This window comes from Chionomys nivalis, chromosome 14 (genome assembly GCF_950005125.1).
Source record: "Chionomys nivalis chromosome 14, mChiNiv1.1, whole genome shotgun sequence".
NCBI classification, from domain to species: domain Eukaryota; kingdom Metazoa; phylum Chordata; class Mammalia; order Rodentia; family Cricetidae; genus Chionomys; species Chionomys nivalis.
In genome coordinates this window covers 27,826,988-27,850,345 of record NC_080099.1, presented here as the reverse complement: position 1 = coordinate 27,850,345, position 23,358 = coordinate 27,826,988, and the positions used below count along the sequence as shown (strand labels likewise).

General features: G+C 44.1%; 1 protein-coding gene across 2 annotated transcripts in view; it reads right to left on the bottom strand.

Annotated features, from left to right (window-relative positions):
• The window catches only part of Marchf3 (membrane associated ring-CH-type finger 3), a 142,741-nt gene that overhangs the window by 31,218 nt on the left and 88,165 nt on the right, over positions 1–23,358 (bottom strand). For both annotated transcript variants that reach the window (XM_057788729.1, XM_057788730.1), the window contains exons 2-3: positions 5,723–5,966; positions 1,257–1,461 (exon numbers count right to left, since the gene is read on the bottom strand). In XM_057788729.1, the coding sequence (XP_057644712.1) occupies positions 1,257–1,461; positions 5,723–5,910 (393 nt within the window). In that variant the 5' untranslated portion in view covers positions 5,911–5,966. The remainder of the gene's footprint in view (positions 1–1,256; positions 1,462–5,722; positions 5,967–23,358) is intronic.

Here is a 23,358-nt window from a genome sequence, read left to right as displayed (position 1 = left end):
AGATCCTGACAGGCAATCTCTGAATATGAATTTCTGAAAGTGGCTGTCAAGTGGCAAAATGGCTACAAAAGAGGTCGCTTGGTGCAGCCTTCACAGAAGCAGAGTCTGCTGGGGCAAGCCAATAACTGTTGCACCACTTGGGAGTTAGGTCACACACCAGGCTAGCTCCAGTTTAAGTCCTGATTAAAGTTTCAAGGTCAAAACCGCGAGGACGTACACAGAGCTTTCAGTGTCTCGACGTCAGCCTCTGCTGTACAGTCTCCAGGAAGAGCCCCTCGATTTCAGGCTTGAGTTATGGTTGTGGTTTCCCTGGGATGCCTTGACACAGACATACAATTCTCAGTATATCTGTACTACAAGCACTCTACCTCATAATGCATTAAAATATTTACTGTTGCCAATGACTGGGTCTTTAATTGACTAGCAGGATTTAGAGGTAGGAGAGAGGGCAGAAACACCTGAATAATCCCTCTCCTCTAATGATTCTAAGACCAGCCCAGTCCCTAGGTCTCAAGGAAAATCCTGTGCGTCTGAAAACAGAAAGGAAAACATCCTGCTACTTCAGTGAATCAACAGCATCACCTCTTACGAAAGGAAGTCCCAGCTTAAGGCAGTTCACTGAAAAGCATCGGAAAGACCTTTGCTCACTCAAATATTTTCATGTTTTCTGATTCTAAGTGTTCTATACTCAGTGATTGTTTAATCCTTACAGTGGTTCCAAGGGGTGAGATGAGTTACCCGGGTGACAGAACTCAGGAAGTCTGGGTCTAATCCACTGTGCTACCCAGTTATCCTTTCTCAAGGAGACTTCTCGGGTATACAACCCTAATACCCCTTTATGTGTTGCTTCAAGTTGGGGAGATGGTGTGCGGAAACGGGTTTGACACGTATATTCATATCAAAGGCGTTAACAAATGGAGATCCTGTCCTCAGCTTCCCCTTCCTCCTTACACTGAATTCTTTCTTGTTTCCACGAAACCTTGTGGAAGTTACACAAGGTTTAACTACTGCTGGCTCCTGAGTGAGATGGTAAGCTGTCCCTCTTGGCCTTTCTCTCTGTCTCTCTCTGTCTCTCTCTCTGTCTCTCTCTCTCTGTCTCTCTCTCTCTGTCTCTCTCTCTCTGTCTCTGTCTCTCTCTCTCTCTCAGAGCTATTGCTGTGCTCCGGTGAAGCTCTACAGGATTTGTGACTGGACATAAAAGCAGACATCATTTGCTCATTACAGCTAAGTTTTCAGGACGTGCTCCACTTACTGACCTCCACCAACGGCCTGGGCTTGCGCTCGACTGCAAACCTGAAGTGGCAGAGCTCACAGTAGCTGGTATTGGAGGATGACAGCCAGTGCTCCAGGCAGCTCCGATGGATTGTCCCCAAGGTCCCCGTACATTCACATGGAGAGAGCAAATCCTCTTGGCTGCTGCCCTCATGGCAGATCCTGCACATTGGCCGGTCATTGAAGGGGCTGCAAGAGAAGGAGGGGTACCTGCTGGTCACTGAGTGACAACCCACCGCCCTGTGGAGGGCCCTTGATCTGCATCATTGGGCCCTCCCCAGGGGCAGCTGCTCAGAATACAAGCTGCGCTAAGCTCCCCTCCTTAAAGGTATATGTGTGCCTGAATATATTTCCTCTGAACACTGCGGACTCATATTTTTTCATGTGTGAAGCCAGTGAGCCTTAATGACTTGACCTGTTAATTTGTTGAATAGACAAATGATGATATGTTCATTTCTATCATTCTTTTCCTTTATCTGTTGGAATACTTTTAGGTATAAACATTACCTTCAACATGGTTACCTAGTAATGTGGTTTGGACAGGAATGTTAGGATTTATAATTGTTTTATGGGACATGTTTTGGAAAATTTGGTCCTCTTGCATCTTCAGAGTGATGAAAAACTTGGTATCTCTGTGAGCTGATAGGTTTAAATATGCCTATATGTTTTAAAAATTTATGGTTTCTTTGCATGTGCATGCGTGTGTATATTTACATGTGTGTGTGCACATGTATATATAGGCACACATTCCCATGTGTGTATGCTAGGGGCCAGAAGTTGATGCTGGGTGTCATCATGGATGTTGCTCTCCATCTATAAATTAAGGCTCTCTCTCTTGAACTCAGATCTAGCAAATAGATAAACTAGTCTGTGTAGTCAGGCAGCTTGCTCTGGAGAGTTCCCTGTCTCCACCTCAAAAGTGTAGGGATTAAAAGTGAGCAGTCACATCTGTTCAGCCTTGATGTGGATGCTGGGGATCCCAACTCTGGCCTGCATGTTTGTGTGGCAAGTGCATTATCCCCCGAGCATCTTCCAGTCCACTTCTTTCTTTCCTATATTTTCCAGCACCAGATTTTTGTCTTGAACATAGAAAAAGCTCAGGCAAACCGCCAATCAAAAAATAAAATTATGGGCTAGGGAGACGGTTCCATGGTTAAATTCACATGTTCTTGCAGAAGACATGAGTTCAATTCCCAGAATCTACATGGTGGCTTGCAACCATCTGCAGCTCCAGTTCTAGGGGATTCAGCATCCTCTTTTGACCTCTGTAGGCACCAGTCACACAAGTGGTATTTATACACATACATACAGGCAGGCAAAAGACTCACACATATAAAATACAATAAATCTACAAAAATCATTCATTACTATTTAGAACAAATTCTTTCAAAAAGCTTTTTAGAGCTAGGTGGTGGTGGTGCACGCCTGTAATCCCAGCACTTGGGAGGCAGAGGCAGGCGGGTCTCTGTGAGGTCTAGAAAGCAAGTTCTAGGATAGCCAGAGCTGTTACACAGATAAACCTGTCTTGAAATACCCCTCCCCCCCAAAAAAAAGCTTTTTAGGTTTAATTTTATATGTGTGAGTGTTTTGCTGGCAGGTAGTATGTACACCACACACATGCCTGGTGCTCACAGAAGCAAGAAAGGGGCATTGGATCCATGGAACTGGAGTTATGGATGATTCTGAGCCACCATGCGGTTGCCAGGAACGGAATCTGGTCCTCTGCAAGAGCAGTGAGTGTTTTTAACAGCTGAGTCATCTCTCCAGCCCCAAGAACAAATTCTTTTGAAATGACATCAATTGTAGTTTTTAGACAAAGAGCGTCATTTGAGTCAGATGAAGGTATACACAAGGTTACCTTCATTTCTCTTTTCAATGCTGCAGGAGAGTGAGAGCAGGAAGTAAACTGGCACCTGACTCTGAAGCAGCATACTGAGCTGGGCACAGACGGGAGGTGTGGATGGCCCTCTGAGCTTGTGGAGACACTCCCTAGGATGCTGGAGACCTAAAGGGCCCTCTGAGCTCAGGAGACACTCCCTAAGATGCTGGAGACCCAAAGGGCCCTCTGAGCTCAGGAGACACTCCCTAAGATGCTGGAGACCCAAAGGGCCCTCTGAGCTCGTGGAGACATCCCTAAGATGCTGGAGACCCAAAGGGCCCTCTGAGCTCGTGGAGACACTCCCTAGGACGCTGGAGACCCAAAGGGCCTTCTGAGCTCAGGAGACACTCCCTAGGATACTGGAGACTCAACAGGGCCCTCTGAGCTCGTGGAGACATCCCTAGGACGCTGGAGACACTACACTGCAAGGGAGTGGTGGATATGTCCTACTCTGGTGGCCTCTAGAGTTCTGCATTCAAGGGAAAAGCCAGTCCCTCCTATTTCTTGAAGAGGGCATGGCACTGTCAAGGGTTCCCAGCTCTGCAATCTGGCTGCCTAGGCTCAAACACAAGCTCGGAGCTTACTTGTCAGACAGCTGTGAACAAGTAACTTCTTCTTGCCATAATTTAGTCTCCTGATCTCTAAAATGGGCTCAAAAGTGAGAAAAGTTGGTCTGGAGCTGAGGCTTAGATCTGAAGGACCTAGAACGACCCAGGCTGTGGAAAATCAAGTGACGCAGACCTCACCATGCAAGCCTAATGGAAATATCAAATTAAGATGACTTCAGTTTTCAATGAGAGGGGCCATCTGCCTCCATGACTGGCATTTTAAAAGAATGTTGTCATGGTGTGTGACAACCCAGGTTCCTTTCACACTTTTGCTTTCTTTCTCCCAAGTCCGCCAGAGAGGATGTTAACCTAGGTCCATGCCCCATTACTTTTTAATGCTATCTCTGAACCAAATGGAAACAGCCATGGAAACACTACTGATCGCCAAAGGCCTTTCTGGAAATGATCCTGAGAATGAACAAGAGTTAGAAGCGGGCAGGATCACCCTTTCACTCGTCCAGGAAACCAGTCCAGGCTCTGGGGAGAGGACGGTGAGAAGCTGACAGCTGGCTTTTGTCTCTTGGCCTCCTTTGTTTGTTTTGAATCTTATCAGGGAAAAACTGTAGTGTTTTGGTGTATACTGATGTGTGGCCCAGAAGTAGTTGAAAGAGAGACACCCCCCCACACACACACACATATAGACAGACAGACAGAGTTCTCAGTTACACTGACAGACACAGTTTTCAAGTTACATCAACCAGCCTGCTCTTCTTGATCAAGCAAAGTGAGTGGTGCCTGCTAGGATGGCTGGTGCACATACTGCCATCCATCCTTGGTTCATAGGGGGCCAGTGACATTTACCACCTCTTTATGTTCTGAGCACTAGCCAATTGCTGGAAACTCTCCAAGAAGCGGGAAACATACACTACATATTTTTCTTTCTGTCTTCTGTGACAGCCACACATATTTTAAAGATTGACTTTGTTATTTTTAATAGTGTATGTGTGCGTGCGTGCGTGCATGTGTGTGTGTATGCACATGAGTACACTTGCCTAGAAAGGCCAAAGGTATTAGCGCCCCCCACCCCAACTGGAATTATAGGAGCCTGTGAGCTGCCTGGTATGGGTGCTAGGGAACTGGAGAAGCCATGTACATGGTACACTAGGAGTCTGTAGCCCCCAATCTGCCATGGGCAACAGCAGCATAAGAGGAAACCTTAGGGACAAGGAACTGGCCTGAATAAGGGGTCTCCAGGCTGTTTAGAGACAGGGAAACCAGCTGTGACAGCAGTTTACAGGCTGGACTGTGCCTGGAGAGGGAGAGGCGGGGATGGGGCTGTAGAGTGAAAGGGATAACAGGACAGACCCCTACGTGGAGAAAGGATACGCCCCCAGAGAACAGCCTGGACGGCATATCCACTGGGTAGTGCTAAGTGGAATACACACTGGGAACATTCCTTCAAAAGTTTTTTCCACAAAGCCAGGCATGGTGGCACATGCCTCTAATCCGAGTATGCAAGAGGTGGAGGCAGGACCAGGCCTTCAGGGCCATCCTTAGCTACACAGTGAGTATGAGGCTAGCCTGGGCTACTGGAGACCTTATTTCAATTTCACAAATCCAATCACTTTGGCTCTGCCACCTGAAATCAGGTGACTTCTACCTTCTGTCCTAACAAAGGGCTAGCTTTGTTAGATGCTGGGGACAAGAGGACAAAACCAGCCACAGCAGTGTCAAAATAACAAATGTACAGCAAGCAGCCCCATATCTCGTGGCAGCTTTTCCCTGCCTAGCTCTCTACAGTGGCTTTAGGAGGAATGTGGCCACATGAATTTTAGCTTTATGATCCTGCTGCTGTGGAAACAGCCACAGAACATAGATAGCCTTTTTATTTTTTCTTTTTCCCAGTACCTTTCTTCCCGGACACAAAGACCTGAACACCAATTATCCTCCCTTTAACATTCTCCACTTGACAAGCAGCTCTTTGGATCAATTGCAGACCCGTGTATTTTAACGGTGGCACTACCTCTGGGTGGCAAGAGTCCGCACTACGGTTGACAGCAACTGCCCGTCCTTGGCTGAGACTTGCATGACATACTGTGGCTGCCCATTCACCAGGCTGCCACAATCCTCCACAGTCTTCACCACAGGCGCAGCTGAGCTGGTGCAGTCTGGCAAGACTTCGGGCAGGTGACTGCAGCGGCTGGTTGTCATGGCAACAGACAGCAATTACTCTGCTAATGGCTTCCACATTCATAGAGGATTTCCATCTAAGAGAGATCAGAAAACAGTTTACTTGGCTGGATGGTTAATGGAAAATGGAGAATTATGGGCCACCAACATCAGCATGTCATTATTTAATATAAATACTAGGGTAGCTTAGATGCGGCATTATTATCTTGTTACTATTTAACACAAGCATACTTGCATACATTTGCACACACACTCACTCATACGTACACAGGCCACGAGAGTGATGAACACCTGCTTATAAAAAAGACAACAAGCATGTGCACACACACAAACACATACACACATACACACACATTTCAGAGCCCTGCTTTCCATGGGGGGACAGAATGATGGCTCCGAAGCTCAGACCTGAAGAGAAGATAAGCGATTCTCCCACTCTGCACCAGCGATGCAATAAGTCTTTGTTGACACTCACTAAAAGTTACTAGAATCATTATTAAAACTGCTCGCAACTAGTTTTTCTTGTAAGCAATTTATTCTTTATGCAGTTTTATTCAGAGATGCTAAGATTAAAAACAGGGAGGAAAAAAAAAGGAAGGGAAAGCAAAGAATCTGGCAAAATTGCACACTCTGGGGCATCATTCAATCTGCCACATATACGTCCTGTAATGTAACCATCTACCTCAAAAACCACAGACTAACTTCCTGTGAAAAACTAACCCACCTGAGCCAGGTTCAAACAGTTGCTCAGGCAATGATTAGTTTGATGAACTGCTTTGTTTTTCAAATGGGTATTATAATAAATACATTAGCATTGACTTTCGTTTGTGTGCTACGGAACAAAGATGCGTGTGTGAGTCATGAGGAAACTTGCAGGATTCATTACACCCAGAGGTGATGTGACACAGCGCCACCACCCACTGTGCCCTTTCTGTCACCTCATGCTCCACATGGTTCGAGCTCAGTACGTGGGATTGGTTGACAGATGGAACTCTTGTCACGCAAGCAGTCAGGGTCATCAAAGCTCAAACCCAGGCAATGTAAACCTTGTCTTTCCCCCTCTAACTCAGAAAAAGATACTTGGGATCCCTCCAGGGGTGGTTTCTAGACATTTGTCTCTACTTTTTATGTTTTACTTGATCTCTACAGGTCTGGAAGACAGGATCTTCCTGTGCATCAGGGCAAGAACATGGTGTTTTCAGGTGGACTTGAGTGGACAGTTTCCCTCCTGACAGGCTCAGGTCTCATTGTTTGAAACAAATGGCCCTGATCTATCCTTGCTACTGAGGTGCATGACTGACTGCCTTTTTTCTTGTTACCAGAAGCCTCCCTGGGTGCATACTTGCGTGCATGTGTGTGTGTGTGTGTGCGCGCGCGCGCGCGCGAGCATGCGCGTGCGTTCTGTCCAGCAGCCCTCTGGAATCCATAATGGAAAAATGGCTGTGGATACCAATTCTTGGTCAGGGGGTGATGCAGGAACATTGACAGTGGCTGTCCATTCAAGTCATTTTACAGTACCAAATATCAAAAATCCAAAGAAACAGATGGATAGTATAGAGCATAGTTTTATTTTCCAAAAATAGGCTTTGTTGGGGTCTGAGGAGATAGCTCTCTGGATAAAGTGCTTGCTGTAGAAGAATGAAGACCAGAGGCCCGCAGAACCCACATGCAAGCCTGGCAGCTATGGTGGCTGCCTGTGATCCAGCACTCAGAAGACGGAATCAGGGGATCACTGGAGAAAGCTGGCTAGTTAGGTTGACAGGAATCAGTGAGCTCCAGGCTCAGAGGGAGACCCTGTCTCAATAAACAAAGTGGTGAGAGGCTGAGGCATCAACTTTGGACCTGTGTGACAAACATATGTGTATATTTCGTACATGCACACATACATGTTAACATGCATACACATGTAAAACTAGATTTTGTTGCTTTACTTTCTATTATATATATTGTATGTTCTAGAAAGCATGGAGAAACTCGTTCACGATCCCACTACTCAGAAACACAGAATTCTTATGGGGCAGATACCTTTTTGTTTTTTGGGCAGAATTTGCCGTGTGGAGATTGCTTGTAGCTGAACCAGAGAGACTCCCCCCCCCCCTTTAAATGGAGTTACTGTAGCGTTCAGGCCAATAAACAAAGGGATGCTAAAAGATGGTCCTCCTCTCAAACTGTGTATAACCCCTCCTCTAGCCTACCCTGACAAAACCTCATTGAAGTGATTCTAAATTCTCATAGTGCCTCACAGCCACAAAGTGCAGCTTCCTGGCACAGCTCGCTTGCTTCACAAAGCAGCCATAGATGAAGAGCCAGGGGTGTGTTGGCAGGAAAAGCAGACACAGTGACCTTCTGCTGCACAGAATCATTATGTCTGGGTGCACTCCGAGAGTCTATTTTTGGCTTTTGCATAACTCCAGTCCAGAGAGTGGAGCTCTCTCTCTCTCTCTCTCTCTCTCTCTCTCTCTCTCTCTCTCTCCTTGATGAACTGGAAGGGGGGGAGGCAGAGAGTGGTGCACAGGGGCCAGTGGGAGCCAGGGCTATCCCTAGTTAGGTTACCCACTTCAGGCATGGTCAGTCACTAGTAACAGAGTAAGCTCTCCTCAAAGGAAGTAGTGAGTGCCCTTACCTCTACAACAAAATGCCTTTAAAATATTCTAGACACAGTTTCTCTTGGACATATTTTCATCTATGATTTAGCTTCTGAATGATATATTCCATTTCACTTCTCACCTCACAAGCAAAGGGTTCTGGGCACTGTGTTCAATAAGGTACCTCTACCTTGCCTCTCTTTCAAGCAAGCCTTGACTTCTTCTCATGTACAATGAATATAGAACCATGCACCCTGGATCCTCTAAACTGTCACTGAACTTAGGAGTCAGCTGAAGAACTATTCCAATCTAGCACTCCTGGAAGAAAAAAAATCAGCATGCCTGCTCTATACCACTGAATACCTTTGAGAGCCAAGGGCTGTCACGCTGGCAGAGAATCCCACTAGATGTCAAAAGACTATTCTTTGGATTAAAACTGGGGTGGGAGGGATCACACAGAGCATGAATGTACCTGATCAAGTGGAGATGGCTGAGTTGGTTCCAGCCCCAGATGAATAGATCCAATCACCTACTCATGCAGAGGAGGAGGGAAGAGGGCACGTGGCGCCCTGATCTTAGGGAGGAGGACGTTCAGGGGTTGAGATGAGGTATGGGTGGGCATAAGTGGGCCCGCAGGCTGTAGGTATTGATTGGCATGCATATGTTACACCTGGGGCAGTGACAAATGGCCCAGCGCATTCCCGTCTTGATTGGAGCCTCTTGGGAAAACAGCAGGCTGTTGCTTTGGATGCTCAAAGGAGCCGAGCTGTGGGTGTGCAGCTAGCACTGGTCTCCCACTGACCTTGCAAACCTCAACCACCATTTGACTGCTTTCTCAGCAGTGCCCATGCAACTTCTCTATAGAAAGGGAAGTGGCTTCCAAGCCCACCTAAGAATGCTTTTCTTTTACATTTCTGCAGTGCCTGGAAAGATGGGTATGTGTAAGCTTGAAATCTCAAGCTCCACCGGTAGGAGGGGTCCTTTGTTGGTTGGGTTTGACATCTTATTCAATTTCATTCTCAGGTTGAGAATAAAGGATGATTTGGTACTGGACAAACTCAGCTGCACACAGTGGGAAGAGTGGGCGTAGGTGGATAAGGGGGAGACAGTGAAAAATGGATCAGGAGGCTAAATAAATGAAAGCCTGATTACCGAATTGTTAAAATAGAAAGGCTTGTCTGTTAAAACTATGACCCTTGCAAAGGACGGAGTACAGGTTTTACAAAAGCAGGAGCCCCAACCAGGCTGCAGCTAATCATCGCCGGGTTTCTGGAACAGTGTGCCACTGGTAAGTGATTTCCATGGGAACGTGGCTGGCATCGTGAAGACGCAGACTCAGGACATGGGGGAAGGGAAGGGAAGAGCTCAGAAAGTACATCCAGGCTCACCTCTCCAATCTGGTGCCCCAGACTCCAAAGAGCTCCATGAAGATCACAAAGTAAAACACCCCCCCCCCCCAATAAGAAAAATCTCACCTCTGTTCTTAGAGGCACAAAATTCACTGGGTGTCCAATATGATATGAAGTCACCTACAATGTGTCAGGCAGTATTCAGAGCTTTCTGGGACTCATGTGGCCTGGGTAGCAGGTTGAACATACCCGAGGTGCCCCACACATTAGGATAAATGGTGAGGACGAGCATCCTTTTGGACTTCCCTGAGCTCTTTTGAATATCTGAACTTTGAGTATTCATATTCCCTGAGCCACCTTAGCTGGTGGTTTGTGAGGCCTGAAAGTAATTAGTCAGTTTTCCATTGCTATAACACTGTACTTGAGGTTGGGTAGCTTGTGAGGAAGCTTATTAAGCTCATAGTCTAGAAGCTAAAACTCCAACAGCAAGGCACTAATGAAGATAAGGGCCTCCCTGACTGCATGGCATCATGACAGACAGCATCATGGTGGAGCTTTTCTAAGAGGAGAGGTTGCATGTGGAGACAGCAAACTTTAGATCTTCCACAGGGCAAACGCTTCTTAAACACAAAACAGAGATCCTTGCACTCAGAGTGGGGACGCGGCTCAGAGGGTAAAAGTGCTTGCTAAGCAGTCTTGATGAACTGATCTCAGAACCACATAAAAACCTCGGTGCAGTAGTGCATCTATAGTCCCATCACTTCTCTGGCAGAATGGGAGACAGGAAGGAGACTTGGCCAGAAGCTCTGAAGCCAGCTAGCCTTGGTGTAGCACAGCAAAAACATAACAAGAAAGGTCTCAAACAAGATGGAAGGAGAAACAAACTTCTGCGACATTATCCTCTGACCCCCACAGTACACACACACACACACACACACACACACACACACACACGGCCATGACATGTTTATAGAGGTCAGAAGACAACTTGCAGGAGTTGGTTCTCTCTTTCATCTATGAGAATCCTGGGGATTGAACTTGAATCATCAGGCTTGGTGGCAGGCACCTTAATCCTCTAAGGCAGTGATTCTCAACCTTCCTAACACTGTGGCCCTTTAATACAGTTCTTCATGTCGAGGTGACTCCCAAGCATAAAATTATTTTTGTTGCTACTTCATAACTATAATTTTGCTACTGTTATGAACTGTAAATATCTGATATGCAGGATATCTGGTATGTGATCCACATGAAAGGGTTATTTGACCCCCCCCAAAGAGGATACTACCCACAGGTTGAGAACCGCTGCTCTAAGCCATCTCTCTAGCCCTAGGTTCCACTTCTTTAAAGTTCAGCCACCCCACAATCATTGCAAGACCAAGGACCAAGCTCCTGCTACATAACCTTTGGAGGTACAAACTATATCCAGATAATAGCACAAGATAAGACCATGCTGTTAGAGTTGGGATCTGGAGAGATGGCTTAGTGGTTAAGAGCATTGTCTGCTTTTCTGAGGACCCAGATTCATTTCCCAGCATTCACATGGCACCTTAGAACTATTGATTACTCCAGTTCCAGGGGATTTGATGCCCTTTTCTGATGTCCTTAGGCAAGAGGTACACATGTGGTCCCTAGACATATGTGCAGGCTAAACACCAATACACAAAATAAAAATCTTAAAAGAGACAGAGTAAGAAGTTAAATGAAATCAATAGGGTTGGCACATATTATCTACATATTTTATGTTTTGAACTATGCTAACCCATAATTCCTATTCTTTTGCTAGCCTGGGCTGTACCTGAATTCTGCCTTTTAAAATCCCCTTCCCTCATGGTGTTCGACTTATTTTGTGCTATACTTGAATGCTGACATGGTGCCGCTTTATGTGTTGGACAGGAGACCTTGTCCATGTTCACTGACTTCCTGTAGTGATGAAAATGTAATGATAGCTGATCAACACTTCTGTGATATTGGAAATGCCTGGGTCTACTTGTTATAGCAGCCACTCACTTCTACCTCAACTAACCTAGCATGTAAGAATGAACTAGAAAACAAAACATAAGCCACTCCCGAGTTCCTTTCCAGGCCTGATTGTAGCAGAACTGGATTTTTAGTACCAGTTCAACTGTCGTCTCTGGGACACAGGTTGAGAAGCTTGAGAAATCAGTTCAACCAATGTCTCTGAGGTTCTAACTTACCCACAAGGTCTAAAGGCGGAATAGCAAGCCTAAGAGTGTGAGAGCTGACTATATGAAGCTGTATGAGAGCTGCCTCGGTTGGATGGGGCCAGGGTACGGCCTCAAAGTCAACCTTAATGCCTAAGTGCAGAAGTCTGAAGAAGTCATAACAAACTACGGCAACGGTCCCTGAAAGTGCTGAGGCAGTTACTAGTCAATGGGCAGGCATCAAGTCAAGCAAGATGAACGCACCCCAAAAATCTTTGATCCTGTAATCACAATGGACAATAATGTATCGGATACTTCAAATTTGTTAGGGGACCAGATCCCATGTGAAATTAAGTACAAAGTAAGAGAAGTAGGTGTCACAGGTGTCACAGGTACAAGTTGTCCTGGAAGGATCTCGGATCACCTTCACAACCAGAGCTGGTCAACAGGGCAATCTAAAAAGAAAATCCACCTATTCATTCTTTCAGCTGAGTAAATCTTTAAATAGTTTTTGAGAATATATTAGCTAGTCCTAGGAAGTTTCTGGTACTGTAGGGAGCAGCTATCTCAAATTGTGCTTGGCATTTCCCAAAGAGAAGTGCAGGGAACCAAACAATCTGGAGGGCCAGGCCTCTTCCAGGCTGCAGAAACCAGCACCTTTTCATTGCCATCTGTGTCCTTGATCGTTCAGGGAACCCTGTTACCCTGACTTTCAGGGGAAGGAAAGACACCGCAGAGCTATGGAACAGCTGGACATCTTGTTTACAGAGTTCCACGTCCCCAGCACTGGTCCAGAACTCAGAAGTCTGATTTCAACTTTCCTTCATGCATCTGCTTTAGACAGGAGCTGTAAAACATCCCTAGCTTTCTTGAAGGGGTGATGCCCAAGGAGCATGGCCTCCCCTAATGAGACCAGTGAGTGGGCAATGCGGAGCAGCTGGTGATTGAAATGAGAAAGCAGCAATACTGGTCTGTCTGCGAACTTCCCTTCTGAGAGAGCTTGGCAGACTAAGCAGACCCCGAGAACAGAAATGCTCTTTGATGGAACATTTCCTTGACTTTCCAGGCATGTTAAAAGCGGACAGTACACTGCATGGCTGATGAACTTAGAGTATCGTGAATGTTCAGAGCAAATAAGGGGAGGCAGAGAATCACACAGTGACCTTCCTTTCCAAAGAAAATGGAGCAAATGACTAATCTCAAAACCATTAAGGCGTAAAAGCTGCATATTTCTTCTGAGAACAGCATACAAAGGCTCTCCAAGGAGGTTGCTGGGACGCGATTACCAGCAACACTGAAGTTTTCAAAAACACGCCAAGGAGGCCATTCACCATGCATGTGGAGCCACAAAGTAGCTGCTTCATTACTTAAATGGCCACGGCAGGGCTGTGCTTACAGACTCATGCTTCCAAATTATACATTTCTTTCTGGATGCTTCACCGACCTCATTATGTAGAACATAGAGTATGTCATTCCAAATAAAGTGACCATCCAAGTTTTAATAAACCTGTCCATCAGGCACTTGATGAGTCTATAGGGGGAAATACTGGCTGACTCAGTAAGTGAAAAATACAAAACAAAACAAAATAAACAAAACAAAGCATCCACCTTTTCTGTTTGGTTATTTTCTGTTGTGTGCTTGTCACACATACAGAGTACAGTAAGCAAGTAAATTGCCTGTTTCTAAGCATGATAAAGGTTTTGATTGGGGGTGGGGGGTAATGGTCTTCTTTTTGAGGCATGTGTAAATATCAGTGATGAGCTACAGGAAGGAAAAGGCCAGAGCCCAGCATAAGGGAAGCCAGCACGGTAGGAGTTCTGACAACACATTCCTAGTGCGCCATGTTAAAGTTAGATTCAGAGTTATTTATCAGTTCTCGTCCATGTAATTAATTCTGATTTGTAGCCACAAGAAGTATCAGCAGCATCAGACAAGCCTTATTTTTCTCATTAAAAATGACTATATTTTCTCCTCACTCAGGTAAAAACCTCCTCATTCTGCTGAAGGCAAATAAAGTACCAATTATCATATTTATACATATTTTTTCCCCTGAAGAAGTTCTCATGAAATTAATTCAGATTTTGGAGGCTATCCATTTTTTCCATTTAATTTTAATTAGATAGATGAAAATGACAATTAAAAAAAATCCCATAACAACTCTGTGTGTTCAAAGATCCAACAACAGCTGAATTACATTTGTAAATAACAACTGGCTCCTACACACAGGGTCCTCGCCAAGCTGAGGAGGAGGTGGGGCTCTACAGATGCGTTCTGAGGGCAGGTCAGGAAGTTTAAAACCACCACATTAGAAAACAGTATGAGGGGCAGGTGAAACACACAGAGATGCCTATGTGATGTCTCTTGGGAAGGAAATAGACGAGTATAGTACAATCTTCAAGCGACTCTCAGAGTGCCTCATGCCAACCAAACACACTCCCTGTCCACGTGTGTGAGGAAAGGGAGGCACAGGACAGTATGCTAGGAAGAAAAGAAACTCCCTAGATACAAGGAAGCTAAACACATTCTAAATGAGAAGTTCCTAATTTGTTGTTAGATTCATGCCTCTGCTCTGTCAGCATGCAAGTGAGTGCTTGGCACCGAGGAAGCCAGTCTGGGACTGGTCCTCAAACTGTGCTCTCCTTCTTCGTTATCCTCAAGCAACCCAGCATCAGCTGTGCAGATGTGCGGGCTCTTCAGTTGAGTCTCTACAGGCTTATTTTAAGTGAGGGTTCTCTGTGGGCTTCCCTTTCCCCTGGTGCAGTGAGGCCATGGAGAAGTCCCTGCCTTGCCTCTTCACATGTCCAAAGTTCTGTCTTGTACCAGAGGTGGGTGGCTGAGGATCCATGAGGATCAAGCAAGATATCTGGTGGTCCTGCCTCTTATACACATAAGGATAACTACAAGGCAAGTGCAGAATGAAGAAGACCTGTTTGGAGTTTGCTTTTGGGCCCTGCCCTTAGCATTAGAGAGATGGACTTCCTTACTATATGCTTCACATTAACAAGAGACTTCAAAACACCAAGTTTCTTATCTGACTAGGTCTCCAGCTGTCTGTCTGTCTGTCTCTCTGTGTGTGTGTGTGCCACTGGCATTTGCTTTGGCAGCTTTTATAAACATAAGCTAAAACCACAGAGTACCCCAGGGAATTGCTTTTCTTGGTCATAGACACTGTTCTGTGCATCTCCTCTTCTTATTCCAAAATTCACCAGTGCTCTTTTGAGGGGCAGGCGGGGTTTTGCTATGTATCGCAGGCTGGCCTCAAACTCACCATCCTCCTGCCTTACTCTATCCGGTGTTGGGATTGTGGCCATGTGCCTCGCATCAGTCGAACTCATAGACTCTTTTCTATCATTTCCTTAAAATGGCTCCATTTTTTAAAAATAAGAGAAAAGCAAGCACGAAGTAAAGTAACATATAGCCGAAGGATGCAGTCACGGAGGTCACTTTATCACACAGTCATTTCGGTTTGCATCCTGGGTTCTTGTGAACCATGAAATTGGCCAATACAATCTCTTCCTTGATTCTGGAACTCATTTCATGCCCACCTCAATGCAAAGCGTTTGCAAATCTTTTCACAGAACCTCACTCAGCATTCTTCTTCCTACATGGGCTTGTCAGCTTCTCTCCCCTGTATGCATACCTTTGCTGGTGCCTGCCTAGCTCTCCCTTCATGTCATCCCTTGGCCTCGGAGCTTGCAGCAGCTCCCTGTACCTCTCACATTCTACACCACCGTATTGCTGGTTCCACCTGGTCTTTTTCTGGGTCTGTATCCTCCCTGATCTTCCACAAAAGACACCCGTTGAAGCCTGGCAGAAGTGCTCTAGTGCACGTTCAGTGTACACAGAGGGCTGCCACCCACCAGAAGATCCCCTAAAGTCCCTCAGCTCCAAAGAAAAGGTCCTGAGTCAAACATCTGTTCTGGCCCATTCTCTATAGACTCAGCACTATCAAAATTAATGATTAAGTCTTAACTCAATTCAGCCTGTTTTACAGAAAGAGAAATAACTTTATATTGATACAGAATTATATAACCATCCCAAACAAAACAACTAAAAATGTACAGAGGTCCACATTTTAAAATTTGTATCCAGTTTTCCTTCAAAACAGACAGAAAATCACATTATTAATGGCAACAGTGTGAGCATATTTTTCTACGTTCATAGCACTATTCATTTTCCCTTTTCTAAGTGCTTAATAAATACTGCAGGTCTTTACTGCCTTCTAGGGTGAGAATAACAGCCATGCCCCCACAGAGCTCGTTCATTTGCTTTATGGGCTAAAAAAAAAATCTCTGGTGTGTCACAAATTAACACAATGTTCCTGAGGACAGTGTTTTATTCTTGAGTCTCCAATTTCACTAATAAATGTGAAAAACACATGAAGTCAGATAAATCTCCAGGGACCAGCCACTGCAGATGCTAAGGAATAGAAAGTTATTCCAGCTAAGATCAGCACTAATACCCAAGACAGATTCCCAAATTCTGTTCCAACTGCCTGGTGTAAAACAATGAAGTGCTTTGTAGTGATGACACCAAAAATGAGGAGTTTATTTAAATGTATTTTTTAAATAAAAATAGTTAAAAACAGTAAGAACATAACATCTCCTAATCATTAGATAATAACCTTTATCAAAATCATAGATCCCAATTTGTCTTTAGGCAATGTGACCCCTACTGTTGTCCCTCAGAAATACTTCAGGTTTTTAAGATTTTTGTCATAAAAACATCAAATAAATGGAGCATTATAGCAAACCCATAGATACACATTGTTTCAATGTGAAAAGTAATCAGAACTTTGCAGTTCTCACTTTGCCTTTCCTCCCTCCTCCTCTCCCTCCTCCTTTTCCCACTTCTTCCCCTCCTGCCCTTCTTCCCTGTTAAGACGTCACAGCAAATCTTCAGGCGTCCTGTCATTTCACCTCTACATCTTTCAGTGTGTTGCTAAAAATATAAACATTTCCTATTTCAGCCCAAAGTAATTACACCTAACAAACTTCATAATAAATTTGGTATTATGTAATATTTATATCATATTCAAATTTCTCCAATTGTCTTAAAAAATCCCTTTATGACAGGCTTTTAAAAACTATTCAAACAAGTTGTACAAATAACATTGTGTGTGTGTGTGTAGTGATATTTCATTTGTATTTTAATAAAGCTTACCTTAAGATCAGAGAGCAAAACAGCCCCACTGGTCAGTCTTACAGACCAGGTAGTGGTGACATACACCTTTAATCCTAGTAGCCACACTAGTTTGCCATAGAAATAGGGTGGTAGCAGTGCATGCCTTTAATCCCAGTCCTCAAGAGGAATATAAGACGGGAGAAGACAGCTCTCAGACACAGTCTCATTCTGAGATTCCTGGAGGCAGGATCACCATTTTGGACTGAGGTAGAGGTAAGAGCCAGTGGCTGGCTGTTTTGCTTTTCTGACCTTCAGGTTGAACCCTAGTTTCTGTCTCTGGGTTTTTATTGATCGTGCTACAGGGTGTGTGTGGTGTGTGTGGGGGGTGTTTGCACGTGAGCATGTATGTGTGTATTTGCCAAGGCAAGCATGTGGAGGACAGAGGATAATCTGCAAAAGACAGCTCCTTCCTCTCATCATGTGGGTCCTGACAATTGAACTCAGACTATTAAGCTTGGCAGCAGAGGCCTTCCCCTGAGTCATCTCACTGGCCTCCTCTTCCCTTTGCTGAAAATTTATGTATGTCCCCTCTAAAGCCCTGTCTCAAATTACACTTTATTTCTGCTTTGCCTTGTGGTATCTCTGACTTTGTTGCAAAAGAATTCCAACTACTAAGAGGAAAAGGGGCATATAACTGGAGGAAAAAAGGATTTGGTATCCTAGACTATTTTCTTTGTGGTTGTTGTTGTCTTCTCTCAGGCCCCATACTCTTTGTACACAGAGGCCTTCTGAATTGACTTATTCCAGAGGAGTAATGAGACCAATTCTAAAATGACTTTTCTTTTGCTTGTTGATCTGCATATCATTGGTGCCTCTTGCTCTCAAAGGTCTGTAATCTCAGATTATTTATTATACATACCAAGAGATACTCCACGCCCGTAGATAGCATTGGCAGAGGGATTAGTGGAGGCCACTTTGCTTGAGTGTTTAGACTTTGTGATCCTGCCCACTGAAGCTTGTAGGTGGCCATACCCTGACCAGGGCCATGCTGGTTAACACATTAACAGGCTGGGCAAGTTTCCACACATGTATGAGAAACATTTCCCTCTTCTTCTAATAAGGGCGGAAATGATTAGACACTTCATAGATACCCCCCCCCCCCCCACAGAGGCAGCCGTAAGTCTTTTTAAACTACAGTTGACAAGTGTCTCTAAGGCAGGAATACAGGGTCTTTCTTTTCTATTCTCTTAAAGTAGGCATTTTTTTCTTTTTCTTTTTTATTTTTGTGCCTATTATCTCCTTGTTTTAGTGACAGGCATTTGTCAGTTAGACATTAAGACAGAGCGATAATGGGAAGATAATATGCTGGCTCTGTCCACACAGTTCAAGAAGCACTTATGAAAAACGTGTATTTTGGGAAACCTAGACACTCAAGTGCCCATCTGCATTTCCAGTTAGTTTGAACTGAATGTAGACGCGCAAAGCAGTGACAGCAGGAATAAGAGGGCTGGGATCAGAGGCACTTCCTACACGGCCCTGGAGACGCTATTGTGAGCACTGCTGCTCTACAGAGAGGGGCCGTCAGCAAATATATTCCAAGTAGGCAGGGCAGGATGGAGGTGTGTTTTCCAACTTCAGTAGAACTTACTAAGGGCAGTTGAACCAAGAAGAGGCAAGATGTGTCTTCTAAGTGAGGGCTTTGCCTACCTTATGAAAAGACTGATGTATTCAGAAGTAAAAGAGAAGTGTGAACTTCAAACACTGACAAAAGCAGTCTGCTGCCGCCGCCAAACAGTCTGGTGAATGGCTCTGACTGGAGAGTGCTGCTGTATGAACTTGAATATTTGCATCTACCAGTCCTGACTTCTTTACTAATGTAAACCGAGCACATCATACATAGGGATCTTCGGTAAGACTATGCTTATGTTACTATTAACCATAAACTCTAAAGCATCCCAGATTTAATCATAGATTTCAGGGACTAACTGAAGTATAGTCCCTATTGCAGAATTCCAATATGGGCACATGGAGGGAAGCAGGTGTCAGTGGTCAGGTGGTTGGCACCATCAACTTGACTAACATAGAAACCGGAAAACACCAGCTGCATCAGTTTTTGGACAGGATAGAGTCTTACTGTGTAGACCAGGACAGCTTTGAACTCATGATCCTTCTTCCTCAGCTTCTAGAGTGCTGGAATTATGTATGCCACTACACCCAGGTACAATTTCCCTTTCTGAAACAGCAGATGATACGATGATTTGACATTGAGTCTTCAGGTTAGACACTTTGGGTTTGGGTCCCTTTGCTCTTCCATTTATCGGTTATTTCTCTGCATGCCGGGGATGAAATGGCGGCCATCGCATCTGTTTGAAGATGAAGTGCAATCTTGTGCATGAAGTTCCCTAGCACAGAGGTCGGCACAACAGCAAACACTGCTGGCTGTGATTACTGTACGAGGGTCACCTAACATCAGATATCTCCAAGGCATTCACTGGTCTACGGTGTTTTTGTTTGAGACAATTCACATATTCTTTCTACTGACATTTATTAATTTGGAATGCAAAACAGTACTTTGAGAGGCAAAGTGGATAAACAGAAAAAAATGTGGTTGGGAATGAAGCAAATGGAGCTTTTGCTACCAGGTAGTAGGGCTCAATTATTTAACTCCTTCTTACATCAGAGAAAAAGGAGAATGTTCTTGCCATGAGTATTTAAAGGGCCTCACCTGAGTGAGTCCAGGATGAGTGGTTGCTCTCTTTACAATTAGAATGACTGAGAAACCCTGTCACTAGATGGTATAATCTTGGGCTGGGAGAACTAACCAGAGCAGTCAAGGGAGACATTTGGGTAAGACCGAATGCACACATTGAGACACATGAGATACTTAAGAACGTTGGGTGTTTCTGGAAGGTGAGATGTGCAGAGGTTATTCCCCTGTAACACAAGTGGTACAGGAACCTTTCTCCCTTTACTTATGTCTCAGGGAATAAACATGAGGCTCTGGTAGGAGCCAGATGGGCCACTACAGTGCCTGACGCTTTCTCTTTGTGCATACCATTGTGACTTCAGAATGAGGTCACTACTCTGAAGTACTCGGTGTAGATACAAAGGAATGTGTGTTCATATTCTTTCTGGAAAGGATGTAGCTGCAGTTTTCTGAAAGCAAAGGAAAAAGCCAAACTGAATTCATCCCTGTAGTCTGATCCATTGACCCATAGCATTTCCAGAAGCCAGGCACACCCCTCCCCGTTTGTGTAGCGTGTGCAGGCCTACTAATGTGTTTACCAGGTATACAGGGAGGAATGTATGGCTTCAAGAAACAAAATGGGGGTCTTGGCAATGCCTGGATCCCGGCCATAAGAATACGTATTCTCTAAAGAGACTGGATGACACTTTATTATGATTCTGTATTAAGTTCTATTTTCAAGGCCACAGAAGATACGTGACCAAAGGTAACCCATGGTAGTGCTTAAGTATGCAAGCAGTCCTTGCTTGGTTGATTCTTCCAGCTCTGTTCATAAACTGGACTTATTCTTTAAATTTACAAATGATGATCACTGTGGCAAATCCAATAACAGAATTTTCTGCTGTAAACATGGCATTCTCCTCAGCATCATTTTCCAGCCCTTAAGCGGTTCTGATGTACATGGAACTAAAAGCCTGGAGAATTAAAAATTACACAAATAATGAAAATGAGTTCCTAGGTGAATTGCCCATTACTGTGGAGGCTTTGGAATATTTTCATTAAATAGAGTAAAAAGGCCATCTAAAGACGTTTGTATCTCTGTGGATGATTGTGAAGTCATCTTCTTTATTTCTTTCTAGCTCTCATAAGCCTCTTTTATTAGTTGTGAGGAAAAAAAAGCGCCAATCTGCTTCAGTAAACCGCATTATTTTTTAAACTACAGAAGTATTCGTGGTTTCCTTACATGAGCAATCTTTTTTAATGGCAATGCGGTGCTTGGGAAGAGGGCGCCAAAAGGCAGATTTCACAGGACTTCTTTCCATCTGACAGGCCTTCCTTTCTTCTACCTTCTTTTCTTGCTATATTAGGACCCATTGCTTCTTTACAAGTTCCTGACATACAATGGGCACCTAAAGGTATTTGCTGACTCAAAAATGAAAGATAAATCCACTATCTTAATAACAGGTTTTGTTGTCATATAGTCATATGGGTGACACAGTCTTCCTACTTAGGAATATGATTTTCTGGACAAATTAAAAAGCATTCTTGTATCCCTTCCGCTATTTGAGGGTTGTTTTTTATATTTCTCTCTTGAACTTTGAATGGCTTTTGTACTCATTTGCATATTGTAAATCAGTTATTCTTATTTGTTCAATGAAGAAAGTGAGTAGGCAGGCCATGAATTTAAACTCAACATAGTAATGGGTGATATATCTAAAATAAACTTTTTACCCCCACTTACACAGTCTCCTTAAGTTGTCATGAAGATAAATTGTTGAAAGAAAACTGAGAGTGCAGAGTTTGTGGCTCATGTCTGTAATAGCAGCACTCCGGAGCCTGAGGCAGGAAGATTGTGATTTGAGATCAACTTGAGCTACACAGTGAAATCCTGTCTCAAAACCCAAGCAATCAACCATCCAAGCACTCACTCACCAACCAAAGAATAAAGGACATGTAGATAAAGGACCAGAGCACTTCAGATGGAAGGGCATCTCCATTTCCCCACCATTCAGTGTACTGTTACAGTACAGAAAGGGGGATTGCCATGTGCTAAATAAGATCATATCACCCTACACAAGACCTGGGTCCTTGGTTTGCTCTGTGAGATACAGTGGGAACATAAGTGAGCAGTGCTCTGTTTCCTAGATTGGAACTCAAGGCTACACTCCCCTACCCCCTGGGGACAGAATGGCTGAGGAGAATTGGAATGCTACCACAATTTCCATACTTGAAAATACTATTTGCAGTTGGGCTTTTATGAGCTGGTTTCAGTATGCAACCATCATATAACCTAGTCTCTTTTTGTTGTTTCATGCAGTGCCTGTATTTTGTTTCTGAATGATGGGCTGTGGACATGGTAAAATCACAAGATACAGCATCTGTTGTAAAGAAAGCAAAAGTTACTATTTCAAATAGTCACCTGTAACTGCAGGCTGGAAAAGACAGGCAGACAAAGGTGGCACGAGGCTGTGATGTATAATTTTATGTGTTATCTTGACAGGGCCACAGCTACTCAAATATTTGATTCAACATTATCCTGGGTATTTTTTTGAGGATGGGTTCTTTTTGGATGAGTTTAAGGTTTAAGCTGATAGATGGATCACCATCCTTAATGTGGAAATTTAGAGTTGGGAAAAGAGCAAAACCACTGGAGCTCCCCCAGGAAGACGAAACTCTTCCTCCCTGCCTGCCTTCTGTATGAGCAGAAGCCATTACCTGCCTTTGAGCACAAACTCAAACACTGGCTCTTCTTGCATCTCCAGCCTGCTAGATTTCAGACTAAAATGACATCATTGGCTTCTTGGGGGTAGCAAAGGTTCTCCCCTCACGGTTTGGAGGTGTGTATCAATAGTCTTGAGACTTTTAGGACAGAATGTTTTAGTCTTTTCTTTAAGACATTTATTTTAAAAACATTTTCAGAAATGCAGACAGAGTTGCACATAATCAGCAGCACCTTTTTATACCCTGCAGTATCCCTTGCTTGTAGCATCATGTGACACATCTGTCCAACAGCAGGGTAAAGATGGGACAGAGTGCCTCCATCTCATGGATTAGAAGTAGGACCTCTGACATTACTTTATAACAAATGTTTGATGGTACTAGGAAATAAAACAAAAGACTGTGTAAGAAAAATCAGGATATGAAGTATTTATACTTAGACTTTCAAGTCTAATTTATCAAAATGAGAAAGATGGTTCTCCCCCAGCTGTAAGTTCTTCCCCAGCTCACTTTTGTTGTTTACCTTTTTACCTTCTTAAAATAAAATGCATTTTTATATTTTAAAATATGGGTGAACAAATGACTCCCTTTTTACAGGTCTTACAGGGGAAGCACATCAAACTACTTCCTGGAAAAACAACTACTGAAATCAAACCAGAGCAAGTCCAACTCAAGCTTGAAAATTATATACCTCCATCAGGGATTTCCTTATTCCAGAAGTACTAAAGGACATTATAAATCTCCGGGGGAAGAAATCCAGTAAGCTCTCTCCATGGTTGCTTGCTCCAGGAAATGCCCGAGTTAGTGAGTGGAGAGATGCTGCGTTGGGCCCCACAGGCCCCTG